The following is a 15,135-nucleotide window of genomic DNA, read 5'->3' on the forward strand; positions in this document are numbered from 1 at the left end:
TAACGAAAAGATTGACAACTGCCTCAGCCTATCACAGCATGCGTTGGCGTTTTAGTGGGCGTGGTATCTCGAGCTTCGTTTTCTTGACTTTTCCGTCCATTTCAGTTCGTCGTCACTACCACCATCCTTTTTAACCGGGACAACATGGCTACTGCAGCGAGCCGTTACTACAGCGAAGACGGCAGGGCAACGAAAAGACAGAAGACCGACGGAATGGCCACGGTGAGTTGCTTTTGTGTGACCCGCATTGGAGATTAGTTTAACTATCGTAACACACACGGCCGGCTCGGTCACTGGGCTCGTGGAGGACTGTACTTCATTGAAATGCGCCTTGGTGAAAAGAAGGGTCACGACGCGTCGCAGGTCGTTGAATATAAAATTATAGTGAGCGAAGGATTGACCTCTATAGCTCGTCTCTTTAACGTAGTGTGCGTGTGAGATTAGCAAGGACACATCTCGCCACGTAAACCGCTGTTCGGTGAAGGGGCTGGTCTGAGGGCGGTTTCTCCGGCCGGGCCTTGTCTGAGCCCGGCTTTGTTCTAGCGCCGGCAACGTTAGCAGCGTGCTAGCCGTGAGCTACACGCCGGGATCGGGTTGAGATTAGGGTCGGTCGGCATTAATCCAGCCGCTGCCCCGTGTGAACTAACAGTTAAGTCTTGCTGTCCGTGCACGTTTGATCAAAGCAATAATTCTTCAGATTTGGAGAAACGCCTTTTAAATTAAACATTGAGCTACACACGCCACCGCGGCAATTAACTGCCCTTCCCCCAGCAGCCCAGAGTTACCTGAGCTGAATTAGTATTTTGTTTATGGGAAACGTGAGCAAGAAGTAACGCGATCTGTTCTGAGAATACCTGTTCCTCTTAGTTTATATAATCATCATCTACAAACGACGTTTGGAAGCCTCCACCTCAATAAATGAATATACACTACATAATAAATACGCCCAACACAGTGCTGTACACATCCATGTGTAAATATTCCCACAGTGTAACACGTGGTAGTTTGCTACTATCATGTTAAACATGAGGCCTGGACATCAGCACTGATCCACTGTTTTGGTTCACACAAAACTGAATGAAGTCCAGAATCGAGGATTTTGAGGATTCAGTTACATCAGATAAACTCATTTGTTGCAAAAAGCGATTCTCATTATTTATCTGGGAACTCTGCATTCAACAAGTGAGCTACACTGTTGTTTACTTGAATATAAAACTGTGTAAAGTGCACATTATAGGCTACCACATATAAAACTGTGGACCAAGGACATCTTGGACTTTCTCTGGCAAATGGAAAATGTGTGATACTAAGATATTTTTGATATTATGATGTTGCAAAACAGTTGAACAACAACGATAAAACCTGCAACAATACAAGTCAGTAGCAAGTGAATCAACTAGGTCATTGTCCTCAAGAGGAGAGATGCAGGGTCCTTTTGTCAGTTTGTTCCTCTCTTGACTGCTAGAGTCACTGAGATAACCAGAGTCAGCTAACCATCCTGAGTCACAGCAGTTCCTTAATCTGTACCTGGTACTCAAAGACAGTAACTATTCACCCCCAGGGGTGAATACAGGTGAGTCATTCAGGCAGCCAGTTACTTTTTAACTTAAAATAAAATAGTGTGTGTTGTAATAACCTAACAAAGTAAAAATTATACAAATTATACATCCCTAAATGACATACAACAACAAACCACTGTGCACACATATTTAGTGCAGATGTACATGAGAAAATTGACTTTACATTTACTGAGAAAATGTCTAAATGCAAAGTTTGGTTTCAGGAGTTTCACCAAACAAAAAAAAAACCTTGTTTTTAATCCACTCCCGCTAAAATGTTTTTTTTTTCTTTACAAAACTCCAAGAAATGCCAGACTGTTCAAGGCAGCTGCCAAGGTTGTTGAGGCGAAGAAGGAACCCTTTTGTGCCACACTTACAAGTACTTTAGACAAGTCAAGTAAATGTTAATTTTATGGTTCTGTGTTAATGTTTTTATGTTTTCTTTGACACAGGGATACGAAGATCCACACAAGACCCTTCCATCTGTGGTGGTGCATGTCCGGGGCCTGGTTGACGGTGTAACAGAAGCTGACCTCGTGGAGGCTTTGCAAGAATTTGGAGCAATCAGGTAGAGAAAAGGAGCGACTTCATTGTGTGGAAAGCATTTTAAAAGAAAAATTCCTCCGTTCCATAGTGCAGATTAGATGGGCGGTGACTTGAAACCTTTTTACCTGGAAGACACAGCCTTTAGAATAAAAGTTTGACTGGCAACTACATGCAATTTTGGTCTAGTTGAGCTCACGGCATCTGCTTTTTTTTTTTTTTTTTAAATCTAACCTCCTCATTACTTTTGGTTTTAGCTACGTAGTGGTGATGCCCAAGAAGCGTCAGGCACTGGTGGAGTACGAAGACATGAACGGATCATCCACAGCCGTAACCTACGCTGCAGACAACCAAGTTTACATCGCAGGCCACCCAGCCTTTATCAACTATTCCACTAGCCAGAAGATCTCCAGGCCAGGAGACTCTGACGACTCTAGAAGTGTTAACAACGTTCTTCTGCTCACCATCATGAACCCCATCTACCCCATCACCACGGTAAGTGCAAAGATTTGGGCTTCTGTCTCTCTACTACTCTACTACTACTCTCTACTCTACCAGTGTTAGTTAACCTCTACAGGGCTGCAGTGATTGCCAGCCCCTACAGCTGAAAGGCGTGTTGTTGAAATGTCAGTAGCGTTAGTAGTAAACAGGGGTGTGTTACAGGTTATGCTCTACAGGCAGAAATCCATCGGCCGGTGTTTTTAATTTTAGCCTGTGTTTTCTGATGGTACTACTCTGCTGCTCCTGGAGTTCGGCTCATAGTTGTGCTGTGTCATTATGCTGAAAATGTGTTGCGTAGTAAGAATCCCAGCTGAACGCCACCTGCAAGAATAAAAGCATGACTAAAATTGTGGCTGTCAATCACTTGAAATGTAACACTCATCAAACCGGTTCCATCGTCTCTATTGTGAGGACTATTTGCTTTTCTGTTTTTATTGTGGTCAGTCACAGTCAGTCTTACTCCTCTCTCCATTTTTTATTTTTTTTTTCATTTCCAAGGTCAGCTTTACACGCTACAGTTGTGCTCACATTGATATAACATTTGCCTCTGATTCTGTGCAGTGTGTGTTTAATTTTTGTACATTTTCACAGGATGTCCTCTACACTATCTGCAACAACTGTGGGCCTGTCCAAAGAATTGTCATCTTCAGGAAGAACGGTGTCCAGGCAATGGTTGAATATCCTTTTCCATTTTCCATGGGTGCGATCTGACATGGATGTCTCTCTCTGATTGTGACTGTTGACTACCAGTGTATTTCCACACCACTGCAAGTTCTAACTGAAAGAACAGACAGGCAGTTGGTGTAGAGCCAGTGCAAACCTGTTCTTAAACCTGTAGGCATATTTCACACATGCACATCATGAAAGCAATTTAAGTTTTAACTGATGAATCCATCCTTTTTTTTTTTTTTTTTTTTTTTTTTTTTTTTTAAGTTGCTGAGTAACTACCTGTGCATGAGAACATCAAAAATCCTGCACGTTGCTCTTCTCTAATTTGGAAAAAACAATACCTGAGGAAGACCATTTCTGGTCAAAACATTGTAAAATCCCTGTAGAATTAAAGACGAACTAGGAACAAGATGGTTTTGCGCAAACAATTGTCTGTCTTACCCTTAACCCTGTAATTACATTTGACTCCGTGCAAAGCGCCCAGCGAGCCAAGGCGTCGCTTAATGGTGCAGACATCTACTCCGGCTGCTGCACGCTGAAGATCGAGTATGCTAAGGTACTACTGCAACATATCACTAATGTTCTTAAAGGAGAGACTACACAGCAGCATGAATACCTGCACAGTGTAATGCTGGGAGTGTTGGCTTTCTGAGTTGATGTCACACCCGATGACCCTCTATAAGCAAAAAACAAAGTAAATGGCTGTGGTTTGTACAGTGTATTCATGTGAATTTTATTTCCACAGCCCACTCGCCTGAATGTCTTCAAGAATGACCAGGACACCTGGGACTACACAAACCCCAATCTGGGAGGTCCAGGTAAAACCTCAAAAACCTGAACACACTCCTAAACATTTGCTGAGTGCCACACACTCTTTATAGCTGAGAAGCCTGATAGTGTGACGCACTCTTACTGCCACTGTGGGGAGTTTCAGCAAGTGGGCTACTGGGAAGATGGAGGCAACACCCTTCATTGATAATGCTGCTAGAAAGATGAAATTTAAATTCTGCCCAGTATACAAATATTATACAATGTGAAGAACTTGTGTGGCATTATGACTGAAGTGTTGCTTTGGGTCTTACTCTATAACACTTCTCATTACACACAATGGTCAGGCTTCACAAGCAGGAGTGAAAATCAGAAACATGATGTGAATATATTCAGGTTAGATGGCTCAGAACGATGCAACTGCCACATCTCGTCCTGTGAAAATTGGTGGGCATCAATAATTTTAGCTGTGTGGTGGGAAAGGCAGGAACACATTTGCAGACAGAAGCGATAAATTAATTTAAAGCGTAATTAGTCACTTTACATGAGAGAACATGGGGGTGTCTGGAAATTTTATGTTCCTGTGTATATCTTGAGGCTAGCATTTTAGTTCACTGAGGCATGTAGTTGTTCTGGTTTACTTGACCTTATGAATGTTTACATTTACTGGTAAAAGCCTTAGGCCCCTGTCGGACAGAAAGCTTCTTTGCAGATGGCAAAACACAAGGTGCACTGTACTGCCATTGTTTTTGTTGAAGCTGACACAAAAAGAGCAGTGTGAAGGATACCCAGATCTGTACATTATATACACATTATCTAATGTATAGGCTACAGGAGGGCAGTTGCTATGGCTCTTAGGGTGAGAGGCTGTTCCCAAATAATACGCTGGATACAGGGAATCGAACATCCACGTGCATGAGATCCTGGATGTCAGTCAGTTCAAGGCCTATTTTAGGATCAGTTGTGGAATGTTAGACAATCTGCAGTCAATCGCTACAATTTGTTCAGATACGTCTTGCAGCTTTTTGAGGTAGATGCTGAAGGTTGATGTTGAACGTGAGCTTACGTTAGCCCAATATCTCCAGGTAGCCTACGGCACTAATTTGCCTCCGGGCCTGCTGTTTACTATTCAAATCATGGTGACTGTGGTAAACTGGTTAAGTCATATAGCTCCTGGTATCTAGCAACAGCCACCACTAGTTCCTCCTCCGTGATTGTTGTTTCCAGGCGATGCACCGCCTCTCAACTAATCAGATTAGACAATGTGAGGAAAACTGCAAATGATGCTAGATGTTTTTCTGCTCTGAGTTGGGTCATTTTTTAACCCAGATCACTCCTGCATTCTTAGGAGCATACACAAAGCTTACTGCTAATGGAAAACGGCTAGAAAAAGATGCCTCTCACAGTAGAATTACCACCTTCGGGTTGTCTGCCTCCACCAACCAGTCTGCTAGCAGGAAATATGGTCACAATGCCCCCTTCCTGCGTTACAGCGTTAAATAATGGCCAGTTGTGTTTTTACAGAAAATTATGTCACAGTGAAGGTGACCTTTGACCATTTGAATAGAAAATGTCATCACGTCCATCATTAAATCAGGCATTTGTGCTATATTGTCAAAATTAACCCGAATTCATGATTTATGGCTAAAAATGCCTGAACTTAAGCCACCACATTCTGATCAGTTCATCGCTGAGTCCAACTGAATGTTTACACTTAATCTGAAGAAATTCCCTTAGGGTATTACTGAGATGACAGTTTTACAAGAATGGGACGTACAGACAGCCCAGAAACACAATGCTTCTGGCCGTCTCCAGCAAAGAGGCAAAAAATGTATCCTGTCTGATCAGGACCTTAGTCTCCAGTTAACAGGCACTTGAATGGGCAACTGTTTACAATAACAGTGCACAGATAGCTGCAGTTTATGGGACAACCTGTTTCAGCACCTGCACTGCAATTATTACAAAAAGAATCCTCCTGGATAAGCTACTCCTCATCATAACGGTGACCATGCATTCAAAAGTCTTGAGTGTGAACTATTTTTTTTAAGAACCAAATTTGTTTAAAAAGGTTTATGTGATCAATGCTGCTAAATCTTTCATCTGTTTCACTGAAGATTGGCTCAATGGAGTAATTGAAAGGGTAGATATAATATTAATAATTCTGGCAAGTTTAAAATATTGAAATGTTTTGATTTCACTTTTTAAGCAGTTGTCGTAAAAATAAAAAAGTTATAGGATTTGTCACTCTTCCATTGCATGACGTTCAAATGCTGTTGAGTTTTGTGTTAACAGCCTGAGACAGACGACAAACATGCTGTTGTGTGGTGGACACAGCTGAGTGACGGCTTATCTCTCAAGAGTCCCCTATACATATTTCAGTCATGAAGACACAGGCCTGCAGAGTTTTGTTTGCTAGTTTGCTGTTCCTGCCTTCCCGACCACACCTGTCAGTCTGAAGGGTTTTCGGAATCCCTCGGGTAAAAGAAGTGCATCAAGTTCAAACTTAAAGCTCTATCACTCATTGTTGATAGGAAACGTGTTTTTCAACATTCACATCAGGGGAACAAATTTCCTTGCCACCAAGGCTGATCCTGGTCTTTTCCACTGTGACTTACACTCGTAATCCCTCTCTGTCCAGCCAAAATGGGTTTGATGGAAAACAGAAAATGGTTCTGACAAAACACCAGTTGGTCAAATGAGTGTCAGTCTTATCTGTGACTCATTTTGTTGTGTGATTTTTGTCTGAGAAGTGGGAACAGAGGCAGGGACCAGCATCAGTAAACAGGCTGCACCATGTAACTCCTTATCTCCTCCTAATGAATCAATGATCTCCATCAATTTAAAAAAAAAAAAAAAAAAAAACATGCACAAGACAGGACTTGTGCTAAGAGGGTGAGGCAGAATACATGCTGACAACATCACCACTCTGCAACCACAATCTCCAGTATCCACTTCTTCACTGAGGACACAGCCACTATCATACAGAGGGCCAAATGTCCCCCGAGATACAAGGGGATAAGCTACAAGACACCACCCATTCAACATGACGATGTAGGACTGACATACCACTCATTCGTCATCTCTGCATTCCAGCACCAGAGCCACGAAGACAACGCACACTTCTAGAGGGTGGGGAGATTTGGGCACTGAGCTACACTTGGTCCCTCCCCCCTCATTCTCCTGCCCTCCTTTCGTACCCATTTTGAGACACAAGCGAATGACACATTGAAGCAGGCCAAAGCTTGCATCTACAAACCCCCACTGTCTACACCAGATGGAGACTGACACCAGCGAAGACACAGCATCCACCCAAACAGAAGTAGTGACAGACATCTCTCAGTACAACAGATGATGCATACTGATATTAACCAGTCGACCAAGATCACATTTTTAACAGCCCTCGGCCCTCCCTGTACTGTCACGGGCCGCGTTGCTCGTCACGCTCGTCGACACGACAGCAAAACATTTGAGCAGCACACTCTGACACTTGCTGATGCCGTACCAACTGATCCAATAGATGACTCACACGCCTGAATCAAGCTGTAGCCAGTCACACTGGAGACAACACAAGACAACTGATGAAGACAAGACACTGCTGACAACACCATCAAGCACACTCAGAGCCCAGTCAGGCCCATTTTTGGTTTTACCCCTGTGTGTTTCCTCCCATATGGAATTCAGCTTTTCTCTCTTGCTCTTTCTCCTCATCTCTCCATCTTCTCCTCCCTCTGATTTTCTTACTACATTGCATCCCTGTTTAGCTATCCCTTTTTTTGAGCTTTTCTTCTAAATATTTTAAAGTCTCTAGAACCTGTGTAACACCTTCCATGTGATGCAGGTTTGGCAATTTGCGGCTAAGAGGAGCCAGCTTCCCAACTGAAATGTGCTCTATGGCAGCCTCAAGGCCTACCAGTGGGCGGTAAGCGGACTATTCCAAAATGGAACAAAAAGGATGGAAAACGTCAGCCAAACGGCCAACCACCCCCACCAGTGGGCGTTTCAACTTGATAAAACCAGAAATCGATCCTGAGATGGAGAGTTGTTTCCCCAAAAGAGGAAATGGATAAGAGTATGGGATGAAATGAATTGAGTGGAGAGTGGTGGAACTACTGCTGCAAATGTCTTCCTCCCACTGTTTGTAAGCATGCAGTAAGTAAATCAAGACCCTCCTCAGGAAACATAACTGCACAGCACCACATGACCTCCAAAGCCCAGCACCCAACATCGCCACACAAGACTGACATGACTCCATTTTTCTCCTCATACAGGCTTAATCTTTCTCTTTCTGGAGGAGGGTGATGGTTGTGGTTCTGTCGGAGCCTGCATTTCTAATGTCACTCAAACCTACTGTGTGTTTGTCCACTGTGTGTCGTCACTCCCTCTGTTGGCAGTTTATAGCCATCAGGGATCTCATCTTTGTGTGTGGTTCCCTGAACTTTACCTGATAGTTTCTTTGGGAATTAAATCCATGTTTTTAATCCGGGGAAAGGGTGTGAATTTGACATTAATTCATGTAGGATGTGCTTAATCCATGACCAGCCATGTTAATTAGAAACCATCACATATGTTGAAAGCCAGGACAGCTTTTCATCCACCAGCCACAGTGGCTGCTGGGGTCCAAAATTTACAAGCTGCTTCTGATGTTTTGGTTGCCAAACTGCTTCTAGAATCTGGAAGAGCCCGGCTGGTTACCTGCACAGGTACCAGGCCATCCGCATTTCATAGTTGGGGTTTTTTTTTTTTTTTTTTGTCTACATTTATTTTGAAATACTTCCCATATGAGGACAGACGGCTTTGTCATGAGTGGTATTACTGCACTCTTCTGATATTTAACGGGTAATTTCACATTTGCCCGAAAAGAAGAAAATATGTTCGTGTGATTAACCTGGCTTCCATTCTGATTGTGTATGATTATTGTGTACCTGTACAGATGGTGATGCAGATGGCAATGGGAGCAATTCAGGTGTGTGTGAGCGTACAAACTTTATTTTTAAATGTAGCCATTTGTGATAATTATCCAGAGTGACTTTGTTTGATATCTTTACCCTCTTCACCTCCTAGATCATCAGCACCCCCTCTCATCTTTGCCATTTCCCTCTGTTCCACTTTAAATGCTAATGGTTTACCACTGTGGATGTTTTCGGGTTTAAAAGGCTTGAGTTTTGGGGTCATTTCCTTAGAACCTAATATTGGTCTTGCCATTTGATACATTCCCATGCCTCCCTCCCCATTTCCCTCAACTAATTTTACTAAAGACCAAGCTACGTGGTTTGATTGTTAGCCTGCCTGGAGTGTAATGTGGGGGGAGGGTTATATGTCTGTGCTGGTATCTGGCTCTTGGAGGCAAGATGAATCAATCTTTGAATGCATGTGTCTGTCTCTGTCAGGGAAACTTTGGAAAGGACTTTAATCCAAGTTGTACCATAGTTTATCACTCTATGGTGTGTAATCTGAGGCAGATTTTGACAAGTGTCACTTCACAATAATACATATTTAAATTGAATTAGGCATCCAATTGTCATGTAGAGATTGCAGACAGCCTTGTTTCCAGTCTCTCCTTGTCATATTTATCAGTCACTTTTTTTTTTTTTTCCTCTACCTTTCTCTTCTTTTGTCTTTCTGCTCTTATAGAGGATGTGAATGCCAACCCCAACAAGCGCCAGAGACAGCCTGCTCTGCTGGGCGATCACCCTCCAGAGTACGGTAAGGCTCTCACGCCCGTGGGGAACAAGAAAACACAGAGACATGCATGCGTGTACAAAATGCTGTGCACATCTCTGAAAGTTTAAAAGCACTGCTTCTGTTTATTTCCTGACCTATTCTTCAATTCAATTCAATTTTATTTGTATAGCACCAAATCATAATATACATTATCTCAAGGCACTTTACAGGGTCAGGTCAAGACCTTACTTTGTTACAGAGAAAAACCCAACAGTTCCCACAAAGAGCAAGCGCTTGGCGACAGGGTGATTTTCTATGCAGACAGTCTAGATTATTAAACCTGATGTATTTAGGTTGTCTAACCAGTTTATAAATGGGTCCTCCACACAGTGGCAGTTAAGTGGTGCTGTGTTGTCATTTTGAAATGTGCTTACGTACACATGCTGCATGGACCAAACCATTTTCTACAACCAGTGACGGCGTCTTAAAGTGGAATCAACCATTCCTCACAGGATTAACGGTTTCTTTTCTGTTCTCCTCCTCGCCGCCTCATTCATCAGGAGGTGGTTACCATGGCTATGACGAGAGCTACGGATCTCCACCCTATGAAGGTCGACGTATGGGTCCGCCAATGAGAGGGCGTGGAGGAAGAAGCTACGGGCCAGGCTATGGACCTCCTCCCCCTCCTCCTGGCGAGTATGGGGCCCACGCTGACTCTCCGGTGGTGATGGTGTATGGATTAGATCCTGTCAAGATGAATGCCGACCGTGTCTTCAATATCTTTTGTCTCTACGGCAATGTAGAGCGGGTCAGTATCTGACAGTAAATGTGTCTGTTTTGGCTGTGACAGGGTTGGGGTTAGTGGGCATCCACACTGAAATTTACAAGCTCCCCGGGTTTTTATTCATGCAACATTTTGAAGAAAACACCCATGTGAATATCCAGACAAAAGACACCTCTACATACATCACATGATACTAAATGACCTCTATCAACTTGGTATAAAATCTTTTTTTGGAATATGAAGAAGTAAACATTGTGCACAATGAGTATGTTCCAGTTGTTGGCAGCAGGAAGAGACGCGTCATCAAAGAGGGAGTAAACATTTTAACATTCCTCATTTTATGAACTTGTTATATCATTGAAATCTGTTTCTGCCGTGAGCAGCAGTTGTCACGAGTCTGTGAATATTTGCTCTTAAAATAGACACAGGTTTTATCTCTTCATTTCTGACTTCATCTCTGACATGAAATAACAGCCTGATGTTATCGGCAAGGAATGTTAAAAAACTGACATTCAGACTAAAATGAAGATTAATCTGCTCAAAATGGCTCTTAACAGATTCCAGGTGAAGCTTTGCTGCATTTTGGAAGTGGCAGATATTTACTTGCCTTGCTTCAAGCTGTCATCTCAACCCTGTGTGTGCAAATGAATCTTGGTCTCCTGAAGCCAGGCTGACGCTGTGTTGCAGAAAACTGATCAACACTGTCTTCTGACACTTTCCATAGGTGAAGTTCATGAAGAGTAAGCCGGGGGCAGCCATGGTGGAAATGGGAGACTGCTATGCAGTGGATCGCGCCATCACTCATCTCAACAACAACTTTCTCTTTGGACAGAAACTGAATGTGTGGTGAGTTCACTGTGCCCACTTCCAAAAGCATTTCTGTCGCCCCAGAGAAGTGAACTATGCTGTGAAGTAGAACACTTCAGAATATTAGAGCATCTGAGACAAATTCATTATACTCTATAAATGTAGGTGTCAAACCAACACCAAATGGAAACATTTGTTTCCTGAACTGAAGCATTACAGAGTTCAAGTCATGCCCCTGTATGTGCGCCTCCCCAAGCACAACCTGTCTGTAGGGCATCAGAACTGTCAATGCTCCCTCCACACCTGGTTCTCTCCTATTTTGTGCAACAAAGTAACTTTAAATGTGTAATTATCTCTCCCTGCAGTGTGTCCAAGCAACAAGCCATCGTACCTGGTCAGTGCTATGAGCTGGACGATGGCACAAGCAGTTTCAAGGACTTCCATGGCTCCAGGAACAACCGGTTCACCTCGCCAGAACAGGCAGCCAAAAACCGCATCCAGCACCCAAGCAATGTGTTGCACTTCTTCAACGCCCAGCCAGACGTCACACCAGAGGTGTTCTCTCAGGTCTGTAGAAAGAAATCTGAAAAAGTATTTAACATGTATTAAAATAACTATGTCAAGGTCTGACTATCAGAATAGAAGTCTTCTGAAGTGCTGCTGTGGAAACAGTCCCTAATAATAAATGTTGTGCTCTTTCCAGATTTGTGATGAGATTGGTGTCAAGTGCCCCGTCAATGTCAAAATGTTCACAGGAAAAAGTAAGCTGCTTTGATTCTGCTTATTTATAGTTTGGTTTTCAAGCCCACTGAACATGGAGAAACATGGCTACTGTTTCATCTTGAATCCCTTCACAGAAATAAAGGCAACAAAGACACATTTCTCAGTTTAAGTATGGTACCGTAGCTGCACAAATCAACAACTTTAGAGTCAGAACTGGCTGTTACAAACATGTAGAGAAGGACAAAAATGAAATGCCTCCAGGATCCTCACCTGGATGCAGTGATATTTCTGTATCTGCAAAGTTTGACCCCTGTTGACCCCTCTAACCACCAGGTGGTGCAGCTCCCAGTGACCGCAGTGCTTCAGGTCTGCTGGAGTGGGAGTCCATCAATGATGCCATGGAGGCCCTGGCCATGATGAACCACTTCCAGATGAAAAACGCAGGTACATGTAAGACAAATTGTTCCCGTTGTGCAGAAAATCCCATCTCTAACTGTTCAAAACCGAAGACTAATCCATCCACAGGTCAAGTTTGTCTAATTTTCACTCTCTTCCCTCTTTCCAGCTGGTCCCTACCCTTACACCCTCAAACTGTGCTTCTCCACCGTTCAGCACGCCAACTGAACGCACCCTTTTAGCCAGAAGACGAAGATTGGTCCGCCATTCCCATGTTCACATGTACTTAGATCGTGACTGCTTACGACACACCTGGGGGATAATTGATTTTCGAAAACACTTCAGTTACTGTGAAATATCACTGTTCACAATGCGATTGATCCCTCCTTATATTTGGTATATTAAGCAGACTCAAGAAATTTCAAATTTTGATATTTATGCCCCAGATGTGATTTATAGAGTATCAGTACCTGTGTGTCTTTGGTATTAAGTTGTCCTTTTTACTTTTTGTATTATGCTTAAACAGTAACCTGACATGTGAGAAAGCATATTTGACAGACTTGGTTTTATGCTCAGGTGGTTCAGTGGCAGTGGACAACATGGTTTTGTAAAAGAGCTGTCTTTTGAAACTTTTATTATAGCTGACTTTTTTTTTTTTTTTTTTTTTTTTTCCTTTTTGTGTTATTTTAATTGCTGCCGATTCAGTTGTGCGTCTCCATGTCTGATGTGCAGATGGAGAGTTGTTTTGTTCTAAGAAAATAAAAAAAATAAAAAATCAATTTAAAGTTTACTGTGTTCTAAATTTAATTTCTCAAATTTGTTCCTGTCAGTTCTATCAACATCTTTGACTTAACCCTTGTGAAACTAACTAAGACTGGACCAGAGCCTGGTATTTGCAGGTGCAGCCTAATTAAGGCCCCCAGTCACCCATCTGCAATCATTTTTAAAAGATTCTGAGTTTGTTTAATACAAAACAGTCAGTTGTTGACTGACACTAATATCCCAGATTACAATGCACAAGTTCAAATGGCTGTGGTTCAAGATGAGCCAGGCCAGAGCCGCACAGTGCAGCCGGTCTGACTGCTGTCTGACTTGATTCCTAATCGCTCTGACACACAAATGTAGGTGATGATGAGATGAAGAACAGCCACAGGAGCCAGGCGCTGCAGTTGCTCTCCAGCTGTTAGATCTCGGGGCATGATGGGAAACACTTAGATCTCCCCTGATGTTGCACATGTTTTATAGAAACCCGTTGTTTAATTGGAGAGATGTGGATTTTTCTTAGCAGGATTTTGCACTATCGAGGTTTATTGTGTTAACAGACTGTTCACACAGACTGCAGACAATCTGATAGTTCTATCAACACTGCTGATTTAATCCTTCAAGTATTAAGCAGCACAAAACCTTAGTGGGATGTGAGGACTCTTCACCTACGCACAGATGTGAAGCCCTGACATTCTAAATATGACACATCAGTAATAATCTGCTGTTTCGTATTTATTTACCCTCCCTGTGCATTTTAATGAACCTGCGTATCCTTGAGAGGGGCAGGTCCGGCAACAATGTTCACTCAGCTGATTCATACACAGCAAACTGATATGACGGTGGTTTTACATGAGGCTTCTATCACATGTTGATTTAATGTACAAAATAAATAAACAGTGGGATTACTGGTGAAAAACTGCTCTTGTTTTTAAGTAGTTTTCTTTTGTTTTTATTGTGTGTTTTTCAAACACAACTTAAAACTGAACTACAGTGTGTCCAAGGCATAAAGGAGGAGTTAACACTCTGTATAATGTTTTGTCATTGGGGGTGCACCGTTCCTGGGGGGACTGCATTACCAGGTCAGTGTGTGTAGCCCCTATTCCTCCTCCCTGCTCCAAAAATCTATTTAAATTCATAGAAGTTAACACAGTTTAAAATCAATTTAAACTGATAAGAACAGATTTCTTTTCTCTGGAAAAATATAAATGTTATAGAAAAGATTCTTTCTCAGTGAGGATATTTGCACATCCAGATATCTGATGGAGGTGTGTTGGAAAAAAAGAAAATCCGCCACACTGCTCTTGCTCAGCATCACAACTGATTTTCTACTCAATTAATTGAATAGAAATACAAAATTAAGAACACGGGCACAAGACAATGCACCATGCAAACAGCACAGCAGCTTAACACAGCAGAAGTGCATCGACACAGACAGTCCTGTCCTGTAGATGTGACAACAGAATCCTAGAGAACCTGATCCAACCAAGGTACCAAAGAAACTAAAGCACAAGGATGTGTCTGCGTCCTGCAGGGACATGGTATACAGGAGTGTATCAGTGCAGGCAGTCTGTGGATGTAGCGCTCTGGGGCATTATGTACAATCATTACATAAGCCCCGGGAGCAGCAGGATCCAGATCCACCACTACTCATCTTTACTATTAACCACTGTTACCTGTCATTATTATTGATAACACCATTACCTACACAGCTGTTCCTGGTCTCTCTCTCTCTCTCTTCTCTCCCCTCTCCTCCCCCTCCCCCTCTTTCTATCTCCTCCTAAACCCAACCGGTCGAGGCAGACGGCCGCCCACCCTGAGCCCGGTTCTGTTGGAGGTTTCTTCCTGTTAAAAGGGAGTTTTTCCTCCCCCCCGTCGCCAAGCACTTGCTCTTTGTGGGAACTGTTGGGTTTTTTCTGTAACAAAGTAAGGTCTTGACCTTACCCTGTAAAGTGCCTTGAG

General features: G+C 42.8%; 1 protein-coding gene across 4 annotated transcripts; it reads left to right on the top strand.

The window, feature by feature from the left end:
• The first annotated feature begins 66 nt into the window (after positions 1–66).
• LOC139631511 (heterogeneous nuclear ribonucleoprotein L-like) lies at positions 67–13,190 on the top strand. Of its 4 annotated transcripts, none has more exons than XM_071495707.1 (14): positions 67–222; positions 2,012–2,127; positions 2,360–2,597; positions 3,195–3,280; positions 3,732–3,828; positions 4,018–4,090; positions 8,971–9,003; positions 9,672–9,743; positions 10,262–10,509; positions 11,210–11,331; positions 11,658–11,859; positions 11,996–12,053; positions 12,349–12,459; positions 12,581–13,190. In XM_071495707.1, exons 1-14 carry the CDS (start codon positions 145–147, stop codon positions 12,637–12,639), a joined length of 1,593 nt encoding a protein of 530 aa, XP_071351808.1. In that variant the 5' UTR covers positions 67–144; the 3' UTR covers positions 12,640–13,190. The 4 variants fall into 4 exon arrangements, with proteins under 4 accessions (XP_071351808.1, XP_071351807.1, XP_071351810.1 ...); XM_071495706.1 differs by having other exon boundaries at positions 12,349–12,465; positions 12,581–12,789; XM_071495709.1 differs by lacking the exon at positions 8,971–9,003.
• Positions 13,191–15,135: the final 1,945 nt, after the last annotated feature.

Source organism: Trachinotus anak, unplaced genomic scaffold (assembly GCF_046630095.1).
Source record: "Trachinotus anak isolate AG129_WGS33_773 ecotype Australia unplaced genomic scaffold, CSIRO_AGI_Tana_v1 ptg000014l, whole genome shotgun sequence".
Taxonomy (NCBI): domain Eukaryota; kingdom Metazoa; phylum Chordata; class Actinopteri; order Carangiformes; family Carangidae; genus Trachinotus; species Trachinotus anak.